The 19863-nt window shown below is 41.8% G+C and overlaps 1 protein-coding gene across 1 annotated transcript in view; it reads left to right on the forward strand.

Moving 5' to 3' along the window:
* malsu1 (mitochondrial assembly of ribosomal large subunit 1) overlaps positions 1-18035 on the forward strand; it is a 40530-nt gene extending 22495 nt beyond the window's left edge. Inside the window, exons 2-4 of the mRNA XM_069916072.1 lie at positions 4730-4911; positions 8309-8390; positions 17654-18035. Coding sequence (XP_069772173.1) covers positions 4730-4911; positions 8309-8390; positions 17654-17817 — 428 coding nt within the window. The 3' untranslated portion in view covers positions 17818-18035. The remainder of the gene's footprint in view (positions 1-4729; positions 4912-8308; positions 8391-17653) is intronic.
* Positions 18036-19863: the final 1828 nt, after the last annotated feature.

The following is a 19863-nucleotide window of genomic DNA, read 5'->3' on the forward strand; positions in this document are numbered from 1 at the left end:
AAATCACTGCTTCTGTAACATTTAGGTTAATAGAATAATTTAAAAAATCTAATTACTGTAAAATATTACAAATAATAGCATTTAAAAGTAAAGAAAGCAGAGGGAATTGAGGAAAAAACAACTGAATAAATCATAATGATTTTATTCTTATACAGTTCCCTCCATAATATTTGCGACAGACACTTTTTTCTTTATTTTTTCCTGTGCTCCACAGTTTTAAATTTGTAATCAAACATTTCATGTAATTAAACTGTGTTTCAGATTTTATTCAAGGTTATTTGCATGTATTTTAGTTTGAACATGCAGAAATTGTAGCACTTTTCATACATAGTCCCCATTTCAGGGCAGCATAATGTTTGGGACATTTGGTTTCACAGGTATTTGTGAGTACTCAGGTATGTTTAATTGCTTCATTTGTGCAGGTAAAAGAGAACCAGGCTTGTTTCTAAGCTTTTGATCACCTTTGGAGTCTGTAGTTGCCATTTTTTCTACATGGGGACAAGAGTTTTGCCAATGAAAGTCAAAGAAGCCATTACGAGGCTGAAAAAAACAAGAATAAAACAGTAAGAGACATCGTCCAAAGTTTAGGATTACCAAAATCAACTGTCTGGAACATCGTTAAGAAGAAAAAGTGTACTCGTGAGCTCAGTCATCGCAAAGGGATTGGTTTTCTAAAGAAGACCTCCACTACTGATGACAGAAGAACTCTCATCATAATGTAGAATAAACCCCAAATGCATTTTGGACAGTTCAGAAACACTCTTCAGGAGGCTTGTGTGGATATGTCAATGACTTCTGTCCACAGAGGATTTCATGCAAAGAAATACAGAGGCTTCACTGCAAGATGCAAAACATGGCAAAGGCGGTATGCTTTGGATCTTGGGCAGTTCCTTTACACCTCCACACTTTGCTCTTTTCATTACTCTGAAGCAGGTTAATCTTGGTCTGACCGTGAAGCCCTCCAAAAGGTAGCGGACACAGCCCAGGACATCACAGGAAAAACCCTCCCCACTATTAAGAACATCTACAGGGAGTGCTGCAGTCAAAAAGCAGCAGCGATCATCAAGGATCCACATCACCCAGCACACATTCTTTTCTCGCTGCTGCCATCAGGAAAGTGGTATAGGTGCCACAAGACTCGCACCACCAGGTTCAGGAACAGGTGCTACTCCTCCTCCATTAGACTCCTCAACAACAAACTCAATCAGGACTCAATGAAGTGCATAAGTAAGAGTCCTTAAATGATTTTTTAAATTCACTCTGTATTCCACAGTCAGTTTGTTTAGATTCATGATCTGTTCTTTATTTATTTACATGTATATGCAGGGTACAGTTTTTTTGCACTACCATTAAGTGGTAATTCTGCCATGCCTGCAGGAAAAGGAATCTCAGGGTTGTATGTGATGTCATGTATGTACTCTGACAATAAATCTGAAATGTGTCTCATCTGTCCACAAGACCTTTTTCCAGAATTCTGCAGGCTTTTTAAAATACTTCTTGGCAAACTGTAAGCTTGCCATCCTTTCTGTGGCTAACTAGTGGTTTGCATCTTGTAGTGTAGCCTCTGTATTTCTGTACCTGAAGTTTACTGCGGGCTTTAGTCATTGACATATTCACATCTGCCTCCTGAAGAGTGTTTCTGGTCTGTCGATCATACATTTGGGATTTTTTTCTTCATTATAATGAGAATTCTTTTGACATTAGCAGTGCAGGTCTTCTTTGGAATACCAGTCCTTGAGCTCACCAGTATGCTCTTTCTTCTTAACGATGTTCCAAAGTGTTGTTTTTGGTAATCCTAAGGTTTGAGCAATATCTTTTACTGTTTTCTTGTTTTTCAGCCTCATAATGGCTTCTTTGACTTTCAATGGCACAACTCTCGTCCTCATGTAGAAAAATGGCAACTACAGACTCCAAAAGTGATCAAAAGCTTATACCTGCACCAATGAAGCAATTAAACAGACCTGAGTACTGATAAGCACCTGTGAAGCCAAATGTCCCAAGCATTATGGTGCCCTGAAATAGGAGAACTATGTATTAAAAAGTGTTGTAATTTCTATATGGTCAATCCAAAATGTATAGAAATAACCTTGAATAAAATCTGGAATGAGCAGTTTAGTTATGTGAATTGTTTGATTACAAATTTAAAACTGGAGGACAGGGACAAATAAAGGGAAAAGGTGTCTTTGTCCCAAACATTAATGGAGGGCATTGTACATAGTATAATGTATGTACGCCCCAAATCCCTGCTGCTGTTGAACAAGTGCTTGTACAGAAAAATTATAATAGTAAACTGAAAAAATGCGATGCTGGAGAAACTCAGCAGGTCAAACAGTGTCCTTTATATTGCAAAGACAACAATACATAACCAATGTTTTAGGCTCGAGATACTGTACCTTGATGAAGGGCTTGGTTATGTTTCGTTGTCTTTGCTGTATAAAGTACACTGCGATCTGCTGAGTTTCTCCTGCATCGTGTTTTTCTTCATGGTGTCTGCAAACATTTGTGTTTTACTTTACTATAATAGTAAACAAATTGATTTAAATTAAAAGAGACAATAAATACAGTAATCCTAGTGCAAAAAGTGACTTGCAATAGTTTGGAAAATCCAATCAAGGCGAGGTTCAATAGCCTAATACCTATTCATAAGAAACTTTACATTCAAGAAGTTTCTGTACCTTCAAACACCTCAAGGTGCTTCTGTACCTTCTGCTCGAAGATTGTGCAGTATTGAGAAGAGGTGGTGACCAGGATGAAGAGGGTTCTTTCTTTATGATGTTGGCTACCTTCTTGAAGCAGTACCTCACATAGATGTCTGTAAAGGATCGGCTGTTAGAGGCTGTGATAGACCTTCTGCAGCCTTTTGCATGCCTGAGTACTTGCATTGCCAAATCAAGCTAATGATGCAACTAGTCAGTATACTTTCCACAGTGGGTCTGTAAAAATTCACCAAATCTCCTGATGCTCCTGAGAAAGTAGAGGCGTTGGTGTGCCTTTTTCATGGTTGCCTCAATGTGCTGTCTCCAGGAAAGGTTTTCTGAGATATGGACTCCTAAAAATTTGCAGGTTCTGACTTTCTCAACTTATTTCTCATCAATGGAGACAAGTGCGTGCTCCCTTGGGCTCTCCTTTCTAAAATTAACAAATAAGCTCTTTGAAGTGAAACACAAAAGTCTGCAGATGCTGTGATTGTAGTAAAAACAAATGTTCCACTGTGAGATCTCTTTGATGGATGCCCTATCCTGAAGAAATTCGAAGGGAGTTCTGTGAGTTGCTCTCAAGCTCTGTGACCACGTACTCATCCAGACTCTCTTCCCAGCTACTTGTATCCACTGCCATCTTGTGCCTCTAGGCTTCCATCTCCATTTCTAGGCCTCCCAGTTTGATTATTGCTGTCTTTGCTTCCCTAGTCATATTCTATGGATCGCCCTCACTCTCTCGCTACCCCAATTCTGAACCACACTTGCCATGACCTGATAAGGACCTCCCCTACACTTTATCCCTTCTGCCAGAACCATGTGTTCAATGAACGGTTCTATGCATTTTTATGTTTTTATTACAATGCCTCGGTGACATTGAGAACGAGATTGTTCTGGCACTACCCAACCAGGTTCTTGATTTCCATCCTGTAACCTGGCTTATCATTCGGCAAACAATGGTAGTGTCATCAGCAAATTTGTAGATTAAGTTGGAGCTGAAATTGCTGCACCATCATGGAGTTACAGGGTACAGAGAAGGTGTGAAGCATCCAGCCTTGGGCTGCCCTAGTGTTAATGATCAATGATGAAGAGGTGACATTGACTTCGTTGCAAAAGGGCAGAGTCCCAGGTTATTTAGCAAAATTAGGAGTCTTGCTGGTATGATGGTTTTGAACACCAAGCCTGATCTAGGTATTCCTGTGGTCTAGGTGATTTAACACAGAGTGGAGGACCACCGAAATGTCATTGACCTGAATTTTGAACAGGCAAACTTAATAGGAAAATAGTTAAATAGCAGAAGGTAAATTAGCTTGTGAAACACTGAGGCATATAGAAAATATAGTCAAAAGGATTTTGACACTAATAGCATTCATTATACAACCTTTAATGTAGAAATTTGGCATTCCACAATTGAATTGAACACAATCAACACTGACAAAATCTTGTTAGAAGTGTGACTAAAAATGGTCAAATGTTTGGTTTTATTAAGAGTCTGAAAGAGGAGAGGTAAAGAGGCAAATTTGATGAGGGAATGAATTCAGAAGCATCTCGGTCATAAGAAAGGCAAATCAGACAAAGGCAATGGGAAATATTGAAGTTCTTGCAACTGCAAACATGGGATTTTTAAATTTGGAGGAGAAGTATTGCCAATAATATAAATTTGTGAGAAGTGAAGATTTTGGCAATGGTAAGCACACTAACCAAGTAACTGACTTCATTGTTGATGTTTTTTAAGGAAAAAAAATGAAAAAGATGATGAGGTTGGCCAAAAATGGACAGTGAGTTGGAGTGGAGGAGGTAGCCGATGTGATGGAGAAACCATGAGTTTGAATATTTGAAGGTTTATTAGTAAATCCGGTCCCTGTCTGCTGATTTTGGTCTTTACAGATGCTTTAATGTGTTCTGCTGACTGCTGTGATAACTGGAAAATACGTATTAAACAAAATTCTGCAAAAGCAACCTGAACTATTTCCAAACAATGTTTCTAAGAAGTGGATGATGAATGACTAAACATGTACTCTGCTTTCTATTAGGTTCTATTAATGAGCCAGTGCTAAACATTGATGTTTTGGTGGCTCTCTTGCGCCAGGAAAATGCCAAAGATATCTGTGTTATCAAGTTGCCTGTGGAAATAAAGTATGCTGATTACTTTATCATTGTGACTGGAACTTCTACGAGGCACTTACAAGCCATGGCGCAGTATGCAGTAAAAGTGGTAAGCGGTGTAACTTGATTTTGTTAACATTTGAATTGTTAGAAAGTCAAGCCTAGGTGTAATCTTGTGCTATAAATAAAGTTATTTTTCTGTAGCATTCATTCTGAAATTGTTAAAACATGGGCAATGTATTAAAATGCACTTTTAAACTAGCTGAATCAGTTTTGCAAAGTATTTTATCTGCAGAAAATGCATTTTAACACTTAAATAACTGTTATTTCATTTAAAAGTAAATAATTTATCCCGCCCAGAGAAAATTTTATAACCAGACCATAAATTCTAGGGTTAGGTTAAAGTTTTGCTCATTAGTTAGTTACAATTTATATTGTACACAGGATAAATAATCCACACAATATATATTTGCTGAATATGGACATGAGCAGCAAGCCCACAAATTGTGGATTGCAAACTGAATTTGAGAAGTTGTGGGTTGGTTTCCTGAAGGAACTCTCAGAATGTTGTGAGATGGTGGAAGTGTTGTTTCAGGGTGGTATCTGGCTTGGAAACGAAGGTTCCTGTGTATCTCTTGTCCTTGTGACTGCTAAAAGTTGAAGGTTGGAGAAGTACTTCTGAAGAAGCCTTGGGAAGTTGCAACAACGCATCTTGCAAATAGTATTTTCTGCATCTGTGTGCTACCTATGTGGAGCTGCCTTGTTACGGGTACAGTTCCACATCCGGATCACTGTTTGAATTGTACTCATCCAAATGCAAGGGAATTATTTTATCACTATATTTTTGTTTATGGCTTGTGGATGATTGGAGTTACAGCACTCAGGCCCTTCTGGCCCATGCTGCTCAAAACACCCATATGATCAATTAACCTATTAACGATGTACATCTTTGAAATACTTCAATTTTAAATAGGGGGATGTGGTGGCTCACCACTAGGCATGCGAACCGGCCCCGCTTGTAAGCCATGCGGCGCGGCAACCGGCCAAAATGGCGCCGTTGGGGGTTTTCCCTTCCTTCCAGCATGGGGCTCAGAAGCCCACGCTGCGGGAACCACGTGACGCCTGGGTGATGTCAGCACCCTCCAGCGCGGTTCTCAGCCAGGTTCAGGCTGGGAGTATAAGTGCAGCCCAGCAGCCGGCAATAAACTAGTCTGTTCACTGAGCTCGACCCATCTGGTTGCGTGTGTTCTTTCAAGAGCCAGTGTAGCTGCCGCTACAATTGGTGACCCCGACTGATTCAAACGTCTTTGATGAGCGAGGCTGGGATCAGCGCTATAGCCGTGAAACTGCCTGAATTCTGGGTTCAGGAGCCGGAGACCTGGTTTGGCCACACAGAGGCTCAGTTTCACCTCCGCCAGATTTAATCTGACACGACCAAATTCTACCATGTGGTCGCTGCCCTGGAACAGGCCACCACCAGACACGTGCTGCACCTCGTTCAGCACCCATCTGCCAAAGACAAATACGAGACCATCAAGCGAGTGTTTATCAGATCCCTCGGACTATCCAGACACCAGCGTTCCGCTTGGATGCTGCACCTCGACGCCCTGGGGGATCAGGTCCCCAATGGAGCTGATGGATGATATGCTCGCGCTCATGGGTGAGCACACCAACTGCCCACTCTTCGAGCGCATTTTCCTCGACCATATGCCCGGAGACATCCGACCGCTGCTGGTCCAGGAGAGCTTCACCGACCCGAGGAAGGTCGCCCAGAAGGCCCAAGAGCAATGGCTCGCATGATTCCCGGAGGGCTCAGCAGGTCACGAGGCACGTCCATGCCAAGCCCACACCTAGCGCTGCGGCAGAGCTTCCGGCACCCGCAGGAGCCCCCAAGAGCATAAAAAGGCCACAGCATCCGCTCCAGGCCTCTGCTTCTACCACCAGCGCCGGGGAGCCAAGGATCGGAAGTGTCGTCAGCCCTGCTCATTCCAGGGAAACGACCAGGCTTGCCGCTGTTAATGGCTGCAGCGGCTGGCCAAGGATAGAGCCTCCTCTACCTGCAGGACTCAAGTCAGTGGCCGGCGGTTCCTCATTGACACTGGAGCCCAGATCAGCGTCATCCCGATCACAGCCATCGAGTCCAGGAACCGACCTTGTGGACTTTCCCTCCGTGCGGCCAATGCCACAGCAATCTGGACGTATGGAGACAAGACAGTCCACTTCCAGATTGGCCATCCAAATTTCGTGTGGAGGTTCACAGTCTCATCCCTCCCGACTGCCATCCCTGTGTGCAGACTTCCTCATCGCACACAGGCTTTTCTGGTGGACATTCGAGGTTGGAGCCTGGTGGACACCCATACCTTATATATATATATATATATATATATATATATATATATATATTAACGATCTGGATGTAGGGGTAGAAAATTGGATAAGCAAGTTTGCGGATGACACAAAGATTGGTGGTGTTGTGGACAGTGAGGTAGATTACCGTAGATTAAAAGGTGATTTAGGAAGGCTGGAGGTGTGGGCTGAGAAATGGCTGATGGAATTTAATACAGAAAAATGTGAGGTGCTGCATTTTGGAAAGGCAAATTTAAATAGGTCATATACATTGAATGGTAGACAATTGAGGAGTGCAGAGCAACAAAGGGATTTAGGAGTTATGGTAAATAGTACCCTCAAGGCTGATACTCAGGTAGATGGTGTGGTGAAGAAGGCATTTGGAATGTTGGCCTTCATAAATCGGAGTATTGAATTCAAGAGTAGGGAGGTTATGATGAAATTGTATAAGGCATTGGTGAGGCCAAATTTGGAGTACTGTGTACAGTTTTGGTCACCAAATTATAGGAAAGATATAAACAAAATAGAGAGAGTGCAGAGAAGGTTCACGAGAATGTTGACAGGATTTCAGGGTTTGAGTTACAGGGAAAGGTTGTGCAGACTGGGGCTTTTTTCTCTGGAGCGTAGAAGATTGAGAGGGGGACTTGATAGGTGTTTAAGATTTTAAAAGGGACAGTCAGAGTAAATGTGGATAGGCTTTTTCAATTAAGAAAGGGGGAGATTCAAACTAGAGGACATTGTTTAAGATTGAAGGGGGAAAATTATAAGGGGAACATGAGGGGAAATTTCTTTACGCAGAGGGTGGTGGGGATGTGGAATGAGCTTCCGACAGACATGGTCGAGGCGGGATCATTGGTTACATTTAAGGAAAGACTGCATCATTACATGGATAGGAGGGGACTAGAGGGGTATGGACCGGGTGCTGGTCAGTGGGACTAGGAGGGTGGGGATTTGCTACGGCATGGACTAGTAGGGCCGAACTGGCCTGTTCTGTGCTGTAAGTGGTTATATGGTTAATTTCTAGGTTTATTTACCTCAAAGCAGATCTGAGATGATGCAGGATTATGGTACCTTCAGTCATATAAAGTTGGTCTGCTTAAGATCACTAATTACAGAACATAAATTTGTATTAAATATTTAGTTGATTTTTTTTTCTTCAGCATAAACACTTAAAGAGAGGAGAAACTGACCATGTCCACATTGAAGGAAAAGAGACTGATGATTGGAAATGCATAGATTTTGGTGAGTCTAAATATTCTATTAAAAATAATTTTACCATTGTTATCTGAATACTAAAATAAAAATTGAGCAAAATCTGTAGAACACCAGAGTTGTGAAAGATAGACCTATTTTTTCTCCTTCCAACGAAGCACAGAAATGATCATTTGAACAAAGTCTGCAGAAGCTGGGGTCTTTGGCAATGCACAAATGTGCCAGAGATACTCAACATGTCAGAGGCTGATGATGAGTGAAGTGCCTCAGAGATCGGTACTGGGTCCACTGCTGTTTGTCATGTATATTAATGATCTAGATGATAGGGAGGCAAATTGGATTAGTAAACTTGCAGATGATACAAAGGCTGGAGGTGTTGTGGACAGTGAGGAAGATTATCAAAGCTTACAGGGTGATATAGGACAATTAGAAGAGTGGGCTAGAAGATGGCAGATGGAGTTTAATTCTGATAAATGTGAGGTACTACATTTTGGTAGGACTAATCAAAACAGGTTATACACATTAAATAGTAGACAATTGAGGAGTGCAGTGGAACAAAGGGATTTAGGAGTCATGGTATATAATTCTCTGAAAGTTAAATCACATGTAGATAGGATGGTGAAGAAAGCATTTGGAATGTTGGCTTTCATAAATCAGAATATTGAATACAAGAGTTGGGATGTTATGTTGAAGTTGTACAAGGCATTGGTGAGGCCAAATTTGGAATACTGTGTGCAGTTTTGGTCAGTGAATTTTAGAGAGTGCAGAGGAGGTTTATGAGAATGTTGCCGCGGTTTCAGGGTTTGAGTTACAGGCAAAGTTTGAGCAGGCTAGGACTTTATTCCCTGGAGCATAGATGATTGAGGGGTGATTTGATAGAGTATTCAAAATTGTAAAGGGAACAGATAGAGTTAACGTGGATAGCTTTTCCATTGAGATTGGGGGAGATTCAAACAAGAGGACATGGATTGAGAGTAAAGGGGGAAAAGTTTAGGGGAAACATGAGGGGGAATTTCTTCATGCAGAGGGTCGTGGGGGTGTGGAATGAACTTCCGGCAGAGGTGGTAGAAGCTAGATCGAGGTTCATACTTCAAGGAAAAGTTGGATAGGTATATGGACAGGAGAGGTGTTGACACTTATGGGCCGAATGCAGGCCAGTGGGACTAGGTGGGAGAAATTGTTCAGCATGGAATAAAGGGCCGAACTGGCCTGTTTCTGTGCTGTAAATGGTTATATGGTTATATCATGCAACATCCATAGGAAGTAAAGGATAACCAATGTTTTGGGTCTGGCCCCTTCACTAAGTATTATGGCCCAGACATGAAACATTGGTTACCTTCTAATGGATGGTGACCTGCTGAGTTTAGAACCATAGAACACTACAGCACAGAAAACAGGCCATTCGACCCTTCTAGTCTGTGCCAACCATCATTCCACTAATCCCATTCACCTGCTCCCATTCCATAACCCTTCAGACCTCTCCCATCCATGTATTTATCCAATTTATTGTTAAAACTTAAGATCGAGTCTGCATTCACATCAGATGGCAGCTCATTCCACACTTCCACCACTGAGTGAAGAACTTTCCCCTTGTGTTCCCCCTAAATCTTTTCCCTCTCGCATTTATTTCCCCCAATCTAAGTGGAAAAAGCCGACTTGCATCCACTCTGTCTATACCTCTCATAATCTTGTAAACCTATCAAATCTTCCCTCATTCTTCTTCGCTCCAAGGAATAAAGTCCTAACCTGTTTAATTCTTCCCTGGCAACATCCTAGTAAATCTTCTCTGCACTCTTTCAATCTTATTGATATGCAGAACTACACACAATATTCCAAATTTTGCCTCACCAATGTCTTAAACAACTTCAACATAATATCCCAACTCCTATACTCAATACTTTGATTTATAAAGGGCAAGATGCCAAAAGCTTTCATTACAACCTTGTCTACCTGTGATGCCTCCTTCTGGGAATTATATATTGGTATTCCCAGATCCCTTTGCTCCTCCACATTCCTCAGTACCCTACCATTTACTGTGACTGTCTTACCTTGGTTTGCCCTTCCAAAATGCAACAGCTCACGCTTGTCTGCATTAAATTTCATCTGATGTCAGGCTTACAGGCCTATAATATCCAGGGTTACTTTTACAGCCTTTTTTAAACAACAGAACAACATGACTTATGAAAATACACCTGTGTCCAGGATGACGTTGTCACTCTTGTATACTGTACTAGGGAAAACCATCTTTAACTTGCATTAAACCATGAAATAAGCTTCACATCTCTGTGTACTTATGTATTACTAAAGCCAGGAATACATAACAGTGGCGACAAGAGTGGGATTGTGTACAACAATAGGGCCACATCTCACTCCTAAACTATCGGTAATGGCTGAAAGACAGATTTTATGAGAGAAAACAAAGAACAGGTGAAATTGTAAATGAATATTTGGCTGCATTATGTAAACTAGAAAAACATTGTGATTTTGAACAATTCCTAACCCAAGCGTTATAAGACAATTTAGAAACACGTTAGGCTGACTGCAATACGAAATAAAAATTACTAAGCCTGGATGATGTAACATTTAAGACATCTGCTGGTTCAGAAATGGCTGATTAAAAACTTGGACATTAGCCAACAAGATCTACTAGTTGGAAAATTTTCCCGGCAAGAATGCTTCCGTTGCAGGAAATACAACCACTATTGATTGCTATTTCAAGAAAGCCAGATGTCACCTCTGTGATAAAGAAGGACACATCAGGGCCAGATGCCCGAGGAAAAAAGGAAGAATGGATAAAAGGCAGAAACCAAATCACAGAAAATGCCCACCCAAGGTGAAAATAGTGGAAGAAAAGGATGAAAGCCCCAGCAAAGAAACAAATGACTTGGAGAAAAGCAAGTCATCAGAGATCATGCATGTTCGCGGATTAAAGGAAAAACTCAGCAATCTCTGTCCCATTAAAAGTCAGTAATGAACCTCTTTGAATGGAGCTGGACACAGGGGCAGCAGTGTCACTAATGCCTATGTATTTAAAACAACAACGGCTACCCCAGTTAATAAAACCAGTACTATTTTAAAGGCAATCACAAGGGATAAGGTCACGGTGTTTGGAACATGCAACGTGATCATACACCAAGAAGACTACCCACCCCATATCATGGACACGAAAAGGCCAGTGCTATTCGGAAGAAACTGGCTATCACATATTTAATTAGACTGGGTTGAAATTGGATCAATAATGAACTAAAGCCAGGAAGAGCAGGCCAAGCCAGAACTGAAAAAATCCTCACCAAGTATCCAACAGTTTTCAAAAAAAGTCTAGATAAAATCCAGGGAATCCAGGCAAAATTACAACTGAAATCAGGTCTGGAACTGAAGTTCTTCAAATCCCTCTAGAGTGGTACCCTTTGCAATAAAAGGAAAAATTGAATTGGAACTCAATAGATTAGAAAATGAGGGAACACTGGAACAAATTCAATACAGTGATTGGGCAGCTCTCATCGTGCCAGTGCAAAAAACCAATGGAGAAATCCGAATTTGTGGTGATTACAGAGTCACCATTAAGCAGGCTCTGCAGATACCTGAACACCCTATGCCTAAAACACAAGCATTATTCTAGGCCCTGAACGGGGGAAAGAAATTCACAAAACTGGATTTATCAGACATACCAACAAGTAGGAGTTGGACGAAGACTCAGAAATATATGGCAATCAATAACAACTTAGGGTTATTCACCTCTACCCAAATGCCATACAGAATATAGCAACCCCGGCAATATTTCAAATGACCTATCCAGCCTAAAAAAGGTCATAACCCAACCAACAAGCAAATGTCTATCGGCAACAAGTGTGTATTTATGGCACCTTGTGTCACATATCTAGGCTTTACCATTAACAGTGAAGGAGTCTGAATGGATACCGCTGGTATTGAAGCTGTCCGCAAAGCACCATACCCAACAAACCGAGCTGAATTGAAGTCATTCTTGGGTTTAGTTAACCATTACTGGAAACACATTCCAATACGTCAATGCTCTGCAACCCGCTAAATCAATTGTTGAGAAGACCAAAAATGGTGCTGGAATGAGGGGACTAGTAACGCAGTGGACCACTTGAAAAAACGATTATGACCCAGGAAAAGAAGTAACCTTTGCGGTGGATGCTTCGCTAGTCAGATTAGGAGCGGTCCTATCACAGATTACGAAAAGAGGGAACAAACGGTGGCTTATGCTTCTTTGACGACTTGTGAACATAATTATTTGGTGTGGTTCCATCAGTAGTTATATGGTAGAAAGTTTACACTGGTAACAGACAACAAACCACTGAGTTTCATTCAGGATTCAAAAGATGGGCCATGCTGCTCGCTGCATATGATTAAGATTTGAAACATAAACCAGCAGTCTAAAACAACCATGCGGACACTCTATCTTGCTTACCTCTACCAGAAACAGAGCAGGAAGATTAAATGGACAGTGGAGGCTACAGCTGTTCTTGATTAACACAATCATTTACCAATTACAGCAAAGAAGTACAAAAAGAAGCTACATCATTAAGGGTCCTTTACTTCACGTGAAATAGGTGGCCCGAGGCCAAAATGATATCAGGAGAAATTAAACATTATTATACAAGGTGCCATAATCTATCAATTGAGGAAGGTTGTTTATTGTGGGGAACCAGAACGATCATCCCTTCAAAATGGCAAACAGCCGTATTATCAGAACGGCACAACCACCACCCAGGAATGGTTTGGATGAAGGCACGTGTGCATGTCTGGTGACCCTCAATAGACATTGATATTGAACAGACAGTAAGGAGATGTAACATTTGTCGAGGATTGCAACCCAAAGCTCCTCAAGCTGAGGCTAACCCATGGAAATTACCATCACGACCATGGAATAGGATTCACGTTGATTTCGCTGGTCCTTTTATGGGAGGAATCTTCCTTATTGTTGTAGATGCACACTCAAAATGGCCAGTAGTGTCACATGAGAAAAACAACTACGGACCAGATGATTGAAAGACTACGAAGTATATTTGCATCATATAGATTGCCTATTGAATTAGTTTCTGATAATGGTCCGCAGTTTGTATTGGAGGCTTTTAAAGAATCCCTGTGCAATAACAAGATACAACATCTTGTCAGCACCCTACCATCTAAGCACAAATGGGGAAGCAGAATGTTTTGTACAAATCTTCAAAAGGGCAATGAAGACAAAGAAACCCAAACGCATTATGGAACCTCAAAGTTGTAGATTTTCTGTTGAGCTATAGAAACGTGCCTCACTACCAAGAGAACACCAGCTGAATTGATGTTTGGGTGTAACCGAAGAACAAGACTTTATACAGTGCGCCCAAACTGGCCGTCGAATGGAACAATCAATGTCTCCCAGTAAACCTACCAGATCTCTTGAGGTGGGAAAACCAGTGCTGGTACAAGACTAATGAGATAATAGGGGGCCATGGGTGAGAGGAGATATCCTCAAGAAATTGAGTCCTTGTTCTTACTCCACACTGGAGGGAACTAAAATATGGAAACAGCATATTGACCAATTGAGAACAGTGGATGATCCTATGGCTGTGCCCACTCCTCACAACCCTGTTGAGCTTCCAGATGTGATTCCAGAACCTACTGTTGACTCTCCAGAAGTCTCTGGACAGCCAGTCTCTGTTATGTTGACTGCTCGGCCCCTCAATGAGTAGTCCTACACTACGTCCTACCGAACAGTGTAGTCTATTCAAAGTTCCAATGAGGTTTGCTAGAGACCAAATCCACAGAGCTTACCACCAACAGAGGCATCACCCTGAAGGCAAAGAGCTTGGAAAAGTGGGAAAATACCATATGGCTTCTACATCTCTAAGACTATCAGAGAGAGAGAGAGACACACACATCCTCCAGGACGACTGAAGGACTATGTGCAGTGACTGGCTGGGCTATCCACTCATTCTTACATTATTCTTTCATATACCGTACAGGGGGAAACCATCTTTAACTTGTATTAAACTATGAACAAAGCTTCATGTCTCTGTGTACTAACGTATTATTAAAACCATGAATACATAAGTGACCTACCCTCCAATCCTCTGGCACCACACCTGGGGCAAAGGACATTTTAAACATTTCTGCTAGAGCCTTATATACTTTATACAATTTATACACTTGCTTCCTTCAAGGATTAAGGGGATACATTGTCAGGCCCTGATGATTTATCCACCCTTATTTATTACTGGACAGCAATTGCCTTCTCTTTAATCTGTATAGGTTCTCTGACCTCACTGCTTGTTTTCCTTACTTCCCACGACTATGTGCCTGCTTCCTGAGTGAATACTGATGGAAAATACCTCTCAGAATCTTCCCCATCTCTTTTGGCTCCATACATAGCTGACCACGCTGATCTTTGATGGAACCAAATATGCCCCTTACTCTCCTTTTGCTCTTAATATACCTGTAGTTTTCCTTTACCTTGTCTGCCAAAGCAACCTTACGTACTCTTTTAGCCTTCCTGATTTATTTCTTGGTTTTTCTTGCATTTTTATACTCCTCAAATCCATCATTTGCTCTGTGTTTCCTATATCTGCTATACCCCTCTCTTTTCCAAACTAGATCCTCAATATCACTCTAAAACTAAGTTTCCCTATGCCTATGAGCTTCGCCTTTAATTCTGACAGGAACATAGAAAGTTTATACTCTCTTCCTTGCCGATAAATAACCCAATCCACGCATTCTAGGTCCGTTCTCATTTCCTTAAAATTGGCCTTTCTCCAATTGAGGACCAGACCAATCCTTCTCCATAATTAACTCGAAACCAATGACATTATGATCACTAAGCTCAAAATGTTCCCCTACACATACTTCTGTCCCATCTCATTCCCTAATAGGAGATCCAGTATCGCACTGACTAGCTGGTTCTTTGATTATATTGATTCAGAAAATGTTCCTGAACACTCCAAGCCATCCAGCCCTTTTACAGCATGGGAGTCCCAGCCATTATGTGGAAGGTTAAAATCAACTAATATCACAACCTTATTTTCCTGCAACTGACTGGCTACAGATTTGCTCCTCCAATTCTTGTTGACTACTGGGCAGTCTATAATACAACCCTATGAGTGTGGACATACCCCTCCTGTTCCTCAGCTCCACCCATATAGCCCCAGTAGACAAGCTCTCTGATCTGTCCTGCCTGAGCACAGCTGTGATATTTTCCCTGACAAGCAATACCACTCCTTCCTCTTTCATCCATCCTACCACCCACCCCCCCCCCCCCCCCAACCATTGTATTGCATCTGAAGCAACAGAAGCCTGGAACATGGAGCTGCCAGTCCTGCCCCTCCTGCAACCAAATTTCACCAACACACACAGTATCACAATTCCATGTACCAATCCATGCTCTAAGCTTGTCTGAGACTTTCCTCAATGTTCCTTACATGAAAATAGATGCATCAGAGAACATTTTCAACACATAGAATCTGTTGAGTTCTAACAGAGCATGCAATTTTCACATCATCTTTTACTTCCTCCACTCCTCTATTTGTTCAGGCACTCTAGTTCCCATCCCCCAGCAAATCCATTTTGAACCACCCCCCCCCCACCCCCAAGCATCATGAGCAACCTTCCTGATATTAGCCCCATTCCAGTTCAGATGTAAACTGTTTCGTTGGATTAGGTCCCACCTCCCTGGACAAGAGCTCAATGATGCAGAAACCTGAAGCCCTCTCTCCTGTACCATGTTTTTAGCAATGTATTGAGCTGCATTATCCTCCTAGTTCTAACCTCACCAGCTCAAGGCACAGGTAGCAATCCTGAGATAACTACCCTGGAGGTCTTGACCTTCAAACTATTGTTGAACTCTCCTTGCAGGACCTCTTCACCCTTACTACCTATGTCATTGGTCCCTACATGGACCATATCTGGCTATTCATTCTCCATCCTGAGAATGCTGTGATCTCAATCTGAGATGTCTCAGATTCTGGCACCAGGAAGGCAACATACTATCCCGGATTCTCAATTCTTTCCACAGAACCTTTTATCTGTTCGCCTAACTATGGAATCCCCTATCATTACAGCTCACCTCCTCCTCCCTTCCCTTCACAGCCACAGGACCAGACTGTGCCAGAGACCTGATTGCTGTAGCTTGTTCCTGGGAGGTAGTTTCTCTCCCCCCCCCCCACCTCCAATAGTATCCAAAATGGTATTCCTGCATTGCCTCCATTTCCTTTCCTTCTCCTTTCACTCATCTACCTTTCTCCTGCCTCCGAGGTGTGATACCATCCCTGTAATTCCTGTCCATCACCCCCTCTGCCTCCCAAATGATCCAAAGTTCATCCAACTCCAATTCCTTAACTCAGTTTGTCAGGAGCATCAGAACAGCAGCTGCAGATGAAGTTGTCAGGGATAATGCTGGTTTCCATGATGATCCACATTCTGTAAGAGGAGCATTCCAATGCCTTGGCTGCCATTCCCACTGTGTATGACTGGAGGAGAAAAAAAAAACTTGCCCTTACCTGTGCCTACCTGCAGAATCCTTTTTGTTCCTTGAATAGGGTGGCCCTTACTTCAACTCCTGCACCACCATCTCAACCTTATCTCGCTAAAGACTTTCCACTGACTCAGCCCAGCGATGACCTCTTCACCACATAGTTCTTCACTTTTTCATGTTTGGATGATCTTATCTAGATTGCCCAATCAGCTGCTCCTGTGTCTAACTGATGAACTCGATTGACCATCTTCTGGTCAATAGAGCAAAACAGCAGATAACAATTACAGGATACAAAAATCAGGAACATAAATGGGATTTTCTTACATGAATCCTACGTCATTCAAAATGGCACCAAGTAGTCCAACTATCTAATTTGCCCATTAACCAGCAAGTTCAAGGTTAACAGCCTGATTCAAACTATTTCTTCAGGGTTGGCTACAGATGGTTTGTGTTTAAATTCAGGTTTAGTAGCCCCACTATTATTGTAATTGTCAGATTCCACCAAGGGTAATGCCAGGAGAATTATCGTCAAGTTCCAGATTCCTTCAGGGAATGGGCCAAGAACTGGTCTGATATGCCCATGTAGTATTTCACTCTGTAATTGTAAATTGTGATAAATAAGTATGGATGAATAGGATATACTGATAGATTGAATATGGATAAGGGTGTTGAATAACTGGAGTCTATTCAAAGACTAATACAATTTTCAGTCAAAATGTGGTTTTTGGAATCTGGTGTAAACAATGTATAATGAAGTAATTTTAATTTGGTTCGGATTGTGTAATCATCTGTTTTTCTTTTCCACCCCATTTCATCTACTTAGGGAACATTGTTGTACATTTTATGCTACCTGAAGCAAGGGAAATCTATGAACTGGAAAAACTCTGGACTTTGCGTTCATACGATGATCAGTTTGTTAAAATACCACTGGAAATTCTTCCACTGGATTTTATATACACACCAACCACTGACTTGGAACAAAAATAAGACAATTTCAAAAAGGACACCAAGTGATTTGTGAAATTCTGAAGAACGAGATGGGCCTAACGTATCAATCTGTGCAGCAACTTTACGAGTGAAAGAATTATTTTGGTTCAGGGCGAGGTGGGCCCTTAGTTAAAATCATGCAGGCACAATTTACTTGATTGAAATGTTTGCAAATTAAGTGATGTTTTTTTAAATAAACAATTTAATTAAAGGTTAAATTAATGATTTCATGTGAACAAATTACATCTTCCCCAGTGCATGAAGTTCAAAGTTTAAGTGTTCAAGAAGCTAAGAACCTGGCAGGCTCAGACTTATTCCCCCCCCCCCCCCACCGACAATTTCTTCGAGATCATGACATAGAACACAACAGCACAGTACAGGTCCTTTAGCCCTTAATGTTTCGCCATATATTCCTTCCTTAAAAAAGTACTAAACCCTCCCTACCCCGTAATCCTCTATTTTTCTTCCATCCATGTACCCAAGTCTCTTAAATGCCCCTAATGTTTCAACCCCCACCGTCATCCCTGGCAAGGCATTCCAGGCATCCACAACTCTCTGCAGTAAAAAAAACGGCTCTGATGTCTCCCCTAAACTTCCCTCCCTTCACTTTGAACACGTCCTCTGGTGTTCGCTATTCCTGCCCTGGGAAACATGTGAAGGGAGCCTTCCCTGGATTAGGACTGTTCTACCTTCTACTAATGATGTCATAAAGCATCAAATGATGGTGGACCTGCCCTAAATCCTGATCAATGTATTATGATCTTGCATTTGAAGAAAAGTAAACATGCCAAATTATAACAAACTTTATGTACTGGACAGATTGACCCCTTCAGCCCGTTGTTGTGCCGACCTACATAAATCTTTAAGGGACCGTGGGAGAGTTGGTAGCACTATCGCATATAATTTATAAATACCGTGGGGAAAAAAAGAGATGGTAGACCTGCCCTCCCAGAATTCCATGCAGCAGACAAAGGCCTGAATGCCTGGCTGCATACATGGAGCATTCATAGAGGGGTTTCTCTGCCGCATGGCATTTGTGGAAGTCAGGTCCACCATTGATTTCCCCTTCAATCTTTATAAATTGTGCACTATAGCGGTACCAATTTTCTCATTGTTTGAAAATTGTCCGCTATTGCTATTTATTGAGATTTCCTCTCTCCCCCTCCCCCACTATGACTTTCCCATGGCAATGTTTATACCCTCAATTTAATCTTTTCTTCTTGCACTCACACAAAAACTTGGGTCATTTTAATCCCACAACGCAATTTACTGTTTCACACTTGCCTGATTGCAACGCTGGTATCTGCAGAGCTGAGGCTGTCAATCCCTGTGAGATTTTGCTTTCACACTTGCCACTTTAAAGGCCGATAGACATTTGATTCCTGGTATCACTTGCAAGTGTGAAAGGGGCTTATGCCCCTCAATCTTGTAAGACCTCTTAAATCTCCTCTCATCCTTCTACACTCCAAAGAAAAAAGTCCCAGCTCCGCTAACCTTGCCTCATAAAACTTATTTTCCAATCCAGGTAACATCTGGTAAATCTCATCTGCCCCCTCTCCATTAACTTCCTGTAATGAAGTGACCAGAACTGAACACAATACTCTAAATGTGGTATCACCAGAGATTTGTAGAGTTGCAACCTGACCTCTCTACTCTTGAACTCAATCCCCGTATTAATGAAGCCCAGTATTCCAGAGGCCGTCTTACTATCCTATCAACCTGTGTGGCGACCTTGAGGAATGATTTGGACCCCAAGATCCCTCTGTTCATCCACACTCTTTAGTAATCAACTATTAACTCAGTACTCAGCCTTCTGGTTTGTCCTTCCATAGCATAACATAACATAGCATAACAATTACAGCACGGAAACAGGCCATTAGGCCCTTCTAGTCCGCACCGAACCAAACACCCCTTTCTAGTCCCACCTCCCTGCACAATGCCCATAACCCTCCATCTTCTTCTCATCCATATATTCCAAAATGTATCACCTCACAATTATCAAAATTGAATTCCATCTGCCATTTTTCCATCCAATTCTACATCCTG

The sequence above is a fragment of the Narcine bancroftii genome, chromosome 1 (assembly GCF_036971445.1).
Source record: "Narcine bancroftii isolate sNarBan1 chromosome 1, sNarBan1.hap1, whole genome shotgun sequence".
NCBI classification, from domain to species: Eukaryota; Metazoa; Chordata; class Chondrichthyes; order Torpediniformes; family Narcinidae; genus Narcine; species Narcine bancroftii.